The sequence below is a fragment of the Octopus bimaculoides genome, chromosome 1 (assembly GCF_046866305.1).
Source record: "Octopus bimaculoides isolate indiv1 chromosome 1, ASM4686630v1, whole genome shotgun sequence".
In the NCBI taxonomy this organism is placed as follows: Eukaryota; Metazoa; Mollusca; class Cephalopoda; order Octopoda; family Octopodidae; genus Octopus; species Octopus bimaculoides.
The window spans coordinates 58,342,223-58,354,389 of record NC_142928.1 but is presented as its reverse complement, the minus strand read 5'-3'; the positions used below and the strand labels follow the sequence as shown (position 1 = coordinate 58,354,389).

The 12,167-nt window shown below is 35.5% G+C and overlaps 1 protein-coding gene across 4 annotated transcripts in view; it reads right to left on the bottom strand.

Moving 5' to 3' along the window:
- LOC106873009 (uncharacterized) overlaps positions 1-11,254 on the bottom strand; it is an 88,137-nt gene extending 76,883 nt beyond the window's left edge. For 2 of the 4 annotated variants that reach the window (XM_052966949.2, XM_089351684.1), the window contains exon 1: positions 10,851-11,249. In XM_052966949.2, the coding sequence (XP_052822909.1) occupies positions 10,851-11,096 (246 nt within the window). In that variant the 5' untranslated portion in view covers positions 11,097-11,249. Of the gene's footprint in view, positions 1-10,850 lie in introns of all 4 variants that reach the window. The other 2 variants (XR_016241727.1, XM_014920208.3) reach the window with 2 other exon arrangements.
- Between the last annotated feature and the right edge of the window lie 913 nt (positions 11,255-12,167).

Genomic DNA, 12,167 nt, shown 5'->3' with positions numbered 1-12,167 from the left:
GAGTGTGCTTAAAGTGATGTTACAGCCGTCTCCTTCAAACTAGAATTTTAAAAAAAGTTGGCAGGTCGGCTTAATAGATGCGTAGTAATATGTTAAAACTATAATAATCTAGGACAGTTAAACTGTCTCTCCTAAAAAAAGCCTCAAAACTTCTGGAAGGCCCTATGTCTCTTTAGCTAGAGGTGAGAATGTTATGTTGGCAAGAAGTGAGATCGTTATATTTTCGTGTTGAGTGAGAAGCGAGAAAGTTCTGTGTTCGTGGAAGACGAAGTGATTCATTTTAATCAGAGGTCGAGTGGTATGGCTAACCAAGAATCCTCTACGAAGCATTTGCATCCATCTGTCTTTTCTCCGACCTCTGCGCTGCTTGTGTCGCGCGTTTATATTTACGACCATATGGCTGGATACTGCGTAGAAATTTCCATTCAAATCATGCGATCATACGAATGCACCTGAAGTACGATTGCCTGAAATGCAGGCCAAAATCACCTTTCCGAAATATCAGGGTTTTGAATACTAAGTATCGTTACAATTATTTCTACTAAAGGCAAAAAACCAGGCCTGAAAATTTGGGGGAGGGGGCGAGTCGATTACATCGACTGGCACTTATTTTATCGACCCCGAATGAATGAAATGCAAAGTTGTGACCTCGACGGAATGATAATGGGAGTTTATAGACTGTTATATACAAAACATGGACATAGAGGAGAGGAAGAAAGAAGAGGACTACGATAGATTCACGTTTCATGTCCTTAAAGTCATCTAACCTCTAAGATTCAGTTCATTTTACACACTTCATTCAATGATAAACAAATCCTTTCAATTTTTTTTTTCTTTGCACGTCTTTCTGAACGATTTCAGTCAATCTTTAAATTTTTCTCAAATCCTGTGTGTCATGTTCTATGCATTAGAATACATTTTTTTCACTTATTCCAGTTATTAGACTGCAGTTCTCCAGGGGCACGCCTTGAAGGTTTTGGCCGATGAAACCAACCCCAATAGTTTTTTTCATTCAGCCCGGTAGCATTGTGTTAGCAGTGCACTTAAATCACGTGCTAAGGTCATCTCTACAGATTTTCTCTAGAAATTATAGCCAGTACTGACTTTGTTATGACGTTTCGTATCCGAGACGTAAGATGTAAAGAAACAATGAGATCGAAGATGAAAAAATGTGTAATGGGCGCATATTCCACACTGCGAGAGTTTTTGCTCCTTCATCAGCATCCATCCAACCTATCAATCATCTACGAAATCATTGCCCAAATAGTCACCACATACAGCGGTGCAACGTTATTGGATATACCAAATTTACATATTAAACACATTCCTGGAAGCTTTTTTTTTTTTTAACATATTTTCCGTGCAGTTTTCGTCTTTCAGCGGCTTGTAACTGGATGCATGAGATGGAAACTGCTGCGCACTAGGACTGAACCCCAAACCACGTGACTGCGAACTGAACTTTACCACACAGGCATATCTATATCTATATAGTTTTGCTGTAAAATATTTTTAGAGTTGTAAGGGACGACCGTGCGAACTCAAAAAGGAGAAATGGTGACGAATGGAAAAACAGAGGACTCCTTTTATTTAAACGTGTCACACGGTCGAACACACAATTATATATCGATGGATGATATAGATGATATGTTATGCGACGATAACATAGATGACCAGTAATGAGAGACCACAACCGTATAAGATGAATAACAGAGATATTTATTGTAGCGTTAAAGATGTATGTCTGTGTGTGTGAGTGTGAATGCGACATATAATAACATAATTAAAGACAGGCCGTCATACAAAGAAAAGTGTGTAATGTGAGTGATACATGTGTGCATGAGTGTTTACAGCAGATAGAAAGAGAGTCAATAACACGTGAGCAATTATACCAGATCGTTAGTACACTATAGGAAAAGTTCTGTATGTGAAAGTGAGGAGAGGCTGAGTGCGGCAGTGCTGATCACTAGTTGTGATGTCCTGGCATCGATGCCGGGCCGTGATTCTTGTTATACAGATGTTCGTCGCTGGCTGAGAATTTCTTGTCTATTTAAGAACTCTTGTCTGTTTATTTACCGTGGTGAAGCTGAGTCACCTAACAGAATCGAAGAGAGAGATGTGCCGCGGAGGTTTGGTTTGGCGTACATAGTAAGTCGTGTAGACGCTGGTGGAGATTGTTGCTGGTTAGTAGTAATCGTAGAATCGTGTTGGTCATGATGATGATGCTGGATAGTAGTAGTAGACTCTTGTTGCTGATGTGGCGACGGCGGAGGTCATCGTGGCTGGACGAAGCTGTTGAAGTGGTCGCTGGAACTGCTGCTGCTGTCGTGTGGTACACGGAACAGTTCTCAAAGAGAAACTGGACCGAGACAAATTTGGTTGCCGAGTTAAAGCTATTTATAACAAACTATGGGCTCCCGATGGCTTCAGAATTTTACTCTATCACGTGACCTTATTAGCGGCCGTGATTGGTCAGTTTGCGTTCTGGCGGGAACGGTTCGAAGAAGTTGCCGATTCGAATAATGATCAGTCACGTGATGGACAAGGAATGGGTTCTCTACTACGCTCGCATTTATTTATATTTAAATGAGAAGATTGTATGTAATGGCGATAGTAGTTTTGTATCTAGTGACGATAGGTAGTTTCACTACAGAGTGAAAACTCTAAATAGAATAGGTGGACTGAACAAACATATAGACGCTATTTGACGTAGTTGGGTCTCATCTTGACATTTTGCATACAATCTATATTCAGCATTAATTAACCGATTGTTTAGGTTTGAAATTATCGATGCAATTATAATTACGTTATTTACCTTACAGCCAAATGAATTAATTTCAAGTTAGCATAAATATATATATATATAGTTTCGAATGATTTTGTGGTGTTAAAACTGCAAGAGAAATGTGAAGATGAAACGAGCATTTCTCTTCAACAATTTTAATTATCAGGTACACCTTTAAAGGGAAGGAGTAGTATTTATTAATAAAGTGTCAACAAAAGGCTTTATCACATATAAAAATATTTTTACAGACAAAAATATTTACTTGTATACATACGCTCACGCATAGATACGTATGCATATGGTGAGGGAATACAAACAAGTTGAGAGAGAAAGGGTTTATAGAAGGTATAATTGGTGTTAACTGAGCCAACTTCTGAACAGAGATGGTGGATGCGAGGATGACTTGCCTAGTGGAAGGCAGTTGCTTCAGGAATAATTGTTTAAATACTTCGTCCTGAAATGTTTTTTTTTTTTTTTTGTTTTTAAGAAAGAAAAAGAAAACCGACGCAGTTCTCGCCTTAGCAAGAGCTGAGACTTTTTTTTTCTTTTTTTAGTTTATCACCGAGTTCTGTTATTAAGAGTTGGTAGAGTCATTTCTTCTGTGAAATGGAGATGCATTTAATGACTTCCTTCCGAACTGATATGTGCCGTTCAGGTTGTATCACTAATGATTCGCTTTGCGGTGAACTCTACTGCAATATGTACGAATCGAATGGGCTTATTTGACAGGTAAACAAATTCTGAGAACAAAGGAAACAAATGTGAAGACCGAAGTTTCGATTCTTGGTTACGACTCCCTTATATATCTCCTACAGTGTAAAGAGTTTAGTAAACATCCTATCGTAAATATCCTGAAGCGAATCACTTCCTGGATTCTCAGCCGCGATTCGAAACCTAGTCTAGATTTTTCTATGAGTTCCTTCCTATTGTTCTCGATGTTGGCACTAAGAAATTTACCGAAATCCACAATCATATTTAGATAAATCCTATTGTTTCCTGTAAATCCTGAGGTTAAATACAGTTCAAACAAGATAACTGACGGAAAATCTTTTGTTTAGCCTTACTTAATTTAGTTAAGAAAATATAAATTCAGTTCTTCCTATTTCGCTCGGTGCCTTGCCTAAAGTGCATCTTAGTCTTTCGCCTGGAAAAGGGAGCACCTCTTGCATGTTAACTCTCACCCTCTACTTGTCAAAATGGAGAGGTAAATTCTCTTATACTCTAGGCACAAGGCCTGAAACTTTTGGGGAGGGGGGGGGGGGGCAGTCGATTAGATCAACCCAGTATGCACCTGGTACTGAGTTAATAGACCCCGAAAAAATGAAAGGTGAAGTCGACCTTGGTGGAATTTGAACTCAGAAGGTCGCTACGGGCGAAATGCTGCTAAGTATTTTACTTGGCATGCTAACAAATGGAGTGGTAAATTCTATTACACTTTCTCTCTCCTTCCTTCCGTTTACCTAGCACACAGATGAACACAACTACCTTTGAAATGAACAACCGAACTTCAACTAATCTTTATGTAACTCGAAGCAGAAATCTTTTATATCATAACAGTAAAATAAAGGCCATCTACTGTTTTTATCTTCTATCATTTATTCCATGGACATCTTTAAACCACAACCATTACACAATTTGTGACGCCGACATGCAAGTATCTGCACATTACCAATTCAAGCCATTCTAGACAATACTGTTTAAAGACCTGGACAAAGACCCATCTAGATAATGGTATATAGAAAGCTAGGCAAACACTTATTGAGACAGTAGTGTCACTTCATTCCTTAGGCATGGGGATGGTCCAAAATTTGGATTTCAAGAGCTATTCATCAGTTCCTTGTTAGATGACATCATATGCAGAAGAGTAAGCACTCTTCGTAATGTTTACTAACTAATCTTTTGAAACACATGATCACCAGCTCGGAGAAAAGATGAATAACATATAGTTATGTAATGTTAATTTTATTTAAACATTTCTATAGGGACAGTATAATATAAATATGAGGAAACATAGGTACTTGATAACATAAAAGTGGGCGGGGAAACATAGATGCTGGGGTACATCGATACCAGAGAATATAGGTATAATGGGGCATAGGGACTGGTGAACATAAGTACCAGGAATATTGGGCCCAATACACATAGATACTGAGGAACATAGATACTGAGAATTATAGTTATGTACTTGTTGAAAAGCACAGGGAGATTGTGCTTGCCTCACACAAAAATATCACATTAGTCATTTACTGAATTATACAGTGAATTTAATGTATTAAATTAGCATTTTTATAATTATTATAATCAATTGGGAATTGTTTACTTTTTAGGTTTATTAATTCTAGCAGGATCCGTGATTATTTCATGGAATTAATGGTTAACTTATTGGATTATTTCTGAAAACTTTAATCCAAAAAACCTGAAGCGTAGCCTGTGTTTTGTCTGTATCAAAAGATAGTCGCTCATCTGCTAATCATTGAAAAGTAAAGGAAATTGGAATATGATAATTACGTAATGCACTTTATATACTTTATACACAATTTTATAGACATAATACACAGCACTCATAGAATAAATAGTCACTCTTATTTTTCCATTTTTCCCCATTAACAAAAAAAATTACATTCTAAGATTTATATGGTCACTATTTCATACCTAGAAAACAAATATTTTATAGTAAAAAAAAATTATTTTAGATGTAAAATATAGGGGTCACAATTTCACGGGGGTAAAAATGCAACATGGCATGATCTGAAAACCACATTATTGGTAACATATAAGCCAAGACGATGAGTCAAAGCCAATACACATTTCAATTTACGAACACCTTTCCATTCACCGCCACCACTGTCATCAATATTTCTCTCTCTCACTCTCTGCCTTTCTATAACCTCCCATCAGAACATCACCCCTCTGCTAAAATTATATTCCTAACTCTCCTCCTCTATATCACTGCCTTCAACTAACTTTTTTAACCATGTAATAAATATTACATCCTCACTACCTCACGTCATAGACGCTACTCTCTCCCACTTTGCATTATCCTCTTTTTCTCTCTCCTTTTTCTTACTTCCTCTTTCCTTTCAACTAATCACGTGAAAGCATTACAATTATGTTCCCTCTACCTCACCTCATGGAAGCTTCTCTTTCCCCCTTTTTCTCTCTCCCTCTTTACTTTCTATTTCTTTTTCTCTCGCTCTTCACCTTTTCCTTCAGCTAATCACATGAAAGCATTATGGATGGGCTAAGTAACGCACAAATAAGCAGAATCATTATAAGATGTGTATGTTTAGTCTGGGAAGTACTGCATACGTCTTCCCAAACGAGGTGGCAGGCTCTTGTTAAATACTTGTGGTATTTAAGACACAGCATAGTTTACATAATTTGGCATTTATGTCTGATTAGTATCTCTTAATGATCAATTTTTAAAAATAATTCCAAAAGCCTTGACATTGAACTCTATATCTTAGATTTGTTACTGTTGTTATTATTGAAAATGTTTGTCTTTACATATCACTTGGATACTAAACCATTTGAATTCAGAAATTTTACATAGTTATTTAGCAAATTTTAAATGCTAGTGGCTGCAATTTTCCATTTAGTGATCAAGTTAAATTTATTGCTGGTAAGTTTATTTTCGCTCTTTTTACTTTATAATTCCTGAAAACCACCACCCCATAATAAACTTTAAATTTTATTTCCTTTAAACTAGTATTTCTTATAAGTAAGGGAAGAGGAAGCTGTGAGGACTGAAAACAGAGTGGACAAATTTCCATATATAAATAGAATTAAAATAATTTTAAACATTTGAAATCTATCCAATACCAAGACAAAAGAAAGAAGAATAATGTGGATGCAAACTTTATTTTGTCTTCTCATTAATAAGGGGAAGGGGAAATGTCATTATTGTTATTTATTTATTTGGTGGAAGGCCTAGTCTTTGTCAGTTTGAGGATAACTGCTTTCATTTGTCATTAAAACAAAACATATAAAAATTATTGATTGTTTCCTACATTTTAGTGTCATGTATTTTTGTAAATGAAAATAAAGATATTTGAGGTCATTATTTAAGTAATTTATTCTTGTATGTCATAAACGTTTCAGAAAGCGAATAATTAATCTTCATTTGAGATCGTGAAATATTGACTTCAAAACCAGTCATGGTTATTAATCAGTCTCGTTTAACTGGTCATCATTAGAGTTGACCAAACAAAACTGCTTAGATGTAAAACAAAACTAATGCAAATAAGAGTTTAAAAGTCTAGCACACACAAAATATAAATACGAACAAGAGCACAAACCTCTGCCAAGGTTACACCAACATCATCTCAGCGATTAGCCAAAGATGATTTTTAAAATGAGAATATTTGAAAGAAACACGACTACGCTCACAAACGAGAATACTAAAAATGAACCTGACTGCTCTAAGTTAAAAAATATGAAAAATAATCCAGAATTCTTGTCCGGTACTGGATTGCTCCCAAAATCTAATCGGTTCGTGCCAGTCATGAGGCCAAACATCCCTGCAAGTTTCATCTAGCGGTTCTTGAGATATCTTGTCCACAAACAAACAAACATGACTGAAAACAATATCTCCGCCTTCACTAAGGCGGAGGTAATAACGCTATAGATGGAAGAGAGCAGCAGGTGAGAATTGAGACTACATCACCTAGTTAAATGGCTTAATGCTTAAAGCAGTAGTTTTCAAACGGTACGCCGAAAACACTGATGCATCGCAAGGGACAACTAGGGGCGGTGTGGGTTAAAAAAATATAAAGGCTTAGAAAATCTATACTACTTGAGCCGTGCCTTTTGCTATTCTAAGTGTATGGCGAGAGCCAAAAAAACCATCACGATGATTGCTATTTTTGCATGACTGACATAAAAAGTACAAAAAAGTTAAAGGAAGACAAGTACTTCAGTATTCCAGCATACCTGCTTCTTTTACCCCATGATGACAAGTTACTGGTGTCATAACCACCAGAAAATGTTAAAAAATCCCATTGTAATGTTTAAATGAAATTTAAATTTCATATTCTGGATAAAATAATCAAAATTTAAAGGTTAAAAACATTTAACTCAGTTTTCAGATCTTTTCTGTTTGGTTGCCAATTTTCAATCTCTTCAATTCCTGTTCGAACTGATTTCATATTCAATGTAATGATATACTTTTATATGCTAATCAATGCCATGAAAATCATTTTCACCATAAATCAATAAATAAAGAGTTATTAGCTATTAAAGTTTGAAAATTTTAGGTAATTTTAACCAATCGTAAGCCACAGACACATTCATGCCTGTTTCCATAGTAACAAGCCAAACATGAGGGCTCTTTTGTCTGCAAGAAAGCACATTTTGACTAATATGTTTTAGTCATTGAGGTGGTTGTCATATGTGCTAAAAATAGCAATCAAATAGGCCTTAAACCACGCACCAGAGGAGGATGTAGTTTTGTACTTGCAAGAAAAGGATGTTATCCCCAAAAGAAAATTATGCAAAATGAAGAAGCATTTTATGAGTACAAGAAAACGGGGTGGGAATACATATTGGTGACTACATTAATGTACCAAATTTTAAGTTTTCAATAAACTTTGATTTTTGAAATCTTGGCAGCCAAACAGAAAAGATCCCAGTTTTCTTTCAATATTATGGCTACTAATAAAACTCATACTATGGTTCAAGTTATTATATGCAAACATTTTATCTTGTCAAGTAGAAGATACTGTGGAAGGGTCATCAGGAGAGTCTGAAAGTAGCAGCAAACAAGAAATGGATGAAGTGTTCAAGACAAGAATGAGTACCTGCCCACACTTTCCAAATCAACATGAACTGGGTGATCTCATCAGGAATTTAGGCCTAAGTCAGGAGCTGAACTTTTAACATTCAGGCTGAAGGAATGGAATTTATTGGAGGAGAATTGCAAATCAACAGTGTACAGGAAGTGACATAAGGAATTCGAAGTATACAATGATATAAGTGGCTTGTTTTCAGCTATTTGAATTGATCATGACCCAAAAAATGGCGACTTTTCATAGCTCAGCAACAAGCCTCAAAGCAGTCTTACTGCACAATGGAAATCAGTATTCATCTTACCTATAGCATACTCTGTACAGATGAAGAAAGAATATGAAAATATTAAAAAGTTTGTACAGGAAGTAAAATATGCAGGCTATAAGTGGGAAGTTTGTGGTGATTTTAAGATGTTTGCCTTCTTGCTTGGACTACTGGGTGGGTACACAAAATATTCATACTTCCTTTGCCTATGGCACAGCAGAGCTGATCATGAACATTACCGGAAGGGTAAGTGGCTCCCATGGGATGACATGCAGCCTGAAAGCAAAATGTTATAAGACAACCTATTGTAGAGCCTGCCAAGGTTTTGTTACCTCCACTTCACATAAAACTGGATTTGGTCAAACAGTTTGTGAAGGCTTTAGATCATGATGGAGAAACCTTTCAAGAAATTCGTCTACTCTTTCCAAAGCTACCTGAGGCAAAGGTTAAGGATTGCAATTTTACAATGTTTGAAAAGGCAATGAGTAATGTCGAAAGAGAGACATGATGTGCATATCGTGACATAGTTCATGGTTTCCCAGGTAACAGCAAAAATCTCAACAACAAGCAGCTATTGGCAAAGTTTAATGAGAGTTTTTTAAGAACTTAGGCTATCGAAGTGTACTTTTTGCATTCAAATTTGGACTTCTTTCCTGAAAACTCAGGTCAAGTCAGTGAGGAGCATGGTGAGAAATTCCACTAGGACATTGCTGCAATGGAGAAGAGATACAGAGGAAAATGAATGAGACACTGCCATGATGGGAAACTATATATGGTCACTTGCCTGTAAAGATAAAGGTGCTCACAGTTGGAAAATACGATCTTTAATGCATTTCTACTGTGAGCTCATCATATGCCTACTTACATTTTCAGTTTAGTTTAAAGTGAGATGCAAAAAATGATTACAAAAATATTACTTGATTGATATTGTCGTACATGTAAATAAGGTCAGTAAAGCATTACCGCAACAAATTATTTTTTCTTCCAATATAAAACTATGATTATCTCTTAAAGTATTCATAGCAGGCAAAATCTAAGGGTATTTTTGAAATCAGGAGAAGAAAAAAAAAGAAGCTTTGAAAAATTTAGCCTAAACGTTAGGCAGTGCTATTAACGATTGTGTTTATTGTTTCAACTTGCTTAACTAGTTCAGACCTAAAATCATCCTGGTTTGAGTTTTGGGATCAATCACAAGTTATTGTATTTGACGTTTTATTTAGGTGTACGAGCTTATAAAATACCGCTTAATTGCCGACAGTGTATAGGGCACTGCCTAAGGATTTATGATGGACAAACTGTAGACAGGAACTGCGCTGCGGGCTAATTAAGGAGCTGGTCTGCAGCGAAGTGAACTTCCGATTCGACGGGACTTCTACGAAGCACGAGTTGACCGACGGCTCACGTTCTCATGTGTTTAAATAAATAAATCTTTCCCCAATATAGTCAGGTTCTCCATTGATTTTTTTCTGTATAGCTTAACTAAAGCTATAACAGGCTCTTTCTTGAGCTATCACTTGTCAATAACCCAAGTACTGGTATTATGTTAGAAAGATGCAAGATAAAATTCTGAAATACTTTTTTCTTTTTAAATTATGCCCTGTATAATTGAATACAGCATTTATAAAGAAGTTAAGTTTATATTGTATAATCATCTGTTCCCTTTCCCTAAAAATTCATGGACAATACCTATGTTTAGGAATCATTGTGTAGATTCAAGTAAATAATTAGAATAGGTAATAAATATTTCTAAAATCTATGAATTTAATAACTAATTGAATATATACATTCTAATTATTTCCTTATAGTTAATTTCCCTTCATCGTTATAATTGTAGCGTTTTTGTTTTGTTTTTTAATAATTGGTCTAAGTTTAAATAACGATTTTAAACACAATACATTTTGTTGAAGGGGCGAAGTAGATTTAATACACCTCGGATTTGACTGGTATTTATTTTATCGGCCCACCAGATGAAATACAAATCCTAAAACTAGTTTTACATTAAAGATAGAAAACTTACATTCTGTGTGGCATTATTGAATTTTGGGACCACTTCTTTTCTCATTTTGTTAACTTGTAACTTTGCGGTGATTGTTTCAGCATTTGGTAGTTTGCTATCTTTATCATCTTTCCAACACTGGCAGAATTTACTCTTACATTCTAATGAATCCATATGGATTTTCCGGCGATTAGATTGTTCAGAGTGGATTGCCTTAGAACTGTTGGCTTTAGGGGTAAACCTTTTCAATGTTTTATGTCGCACCATCGTTTAAAATTTTTTGTAAAATCTATAAAAGTCATTCCGTTTGTAATAGTAATAAAATCGTCTTGGTTTGAAAAATGCTTCTGAAAAACCATAAAAAAGAGCAGCGTCTCAGAAAAGTGTCGTTTAACTCTTGAACGCTTGTGTTTGTCTCTTATTTTCCTCGGTTTCATGTTACAAAGAAGCTATTCTAAATTTTTGAAGTCGTTTATCCTGATCGAGTAGACAAACGTATGATCAAGGATATTCTTTCAATCCCATGTTTTTATTTCAGACATCGTGTATCTAAGACCTAATATATCGCTGTGTAAGAGGGTGGGTTGAAATATGAGGAAACACTTGGCCCCTATTTAACCCAACAACGTAGAAATCACGGTCAAGCACTAGAGTTTGACCGAAATCTCTTATTAGCGCAAAAGAAAACAATCTGAAGCGGATGTTTAATATAAGTTTTTTTTTTCTTTCATCCTTTGTTGCAGTTGTTAAAATCAAACCAGACGTTTTTACAGAAAAAAAAGTGAAATTATTTTAATTCCTTAGAAAATTATCTGAAGAGATGAAAACCAAGCCTATGCATTATGTTTATAGTGGTACTTAGAGATATATATGTAAAAGAGAAAGTATATAGGTTAATAACGAGTATGTCTGTTTATTATTGTTTATTATTTGTGTCCATATCAAATCGTAATGTTATTTTTCAAATCAGTCAGAAAAGGTCTTTAAGAATCTTGGATTATTCATTGAAACTAGAAAAAATTTTGAAAAACTGAAAAATGGTGTAAGCGTAATTCTCAGACATTTGCTGCTCTGTTTATTAGGTAACAATAGTAAAACCTACTCATGCATGTTTTAACATTATGCATGAGTAGGTTTTACTACTGTTACCTATTGATAATGGGTAATTTTTTAAGATGTAAAATTTATGAATTGAAATAGTAAATTATTTATTGTATAGCGTCGGGTGTTTGTGTTTGCGTTTCCTTGACTTGATATTGCAGTTGGCACTCCGTCGCTTACGACGTCGAGGGTTCCAGCTGATCCGATCAATGGAACAGCCTGCTCGTGACATTAACG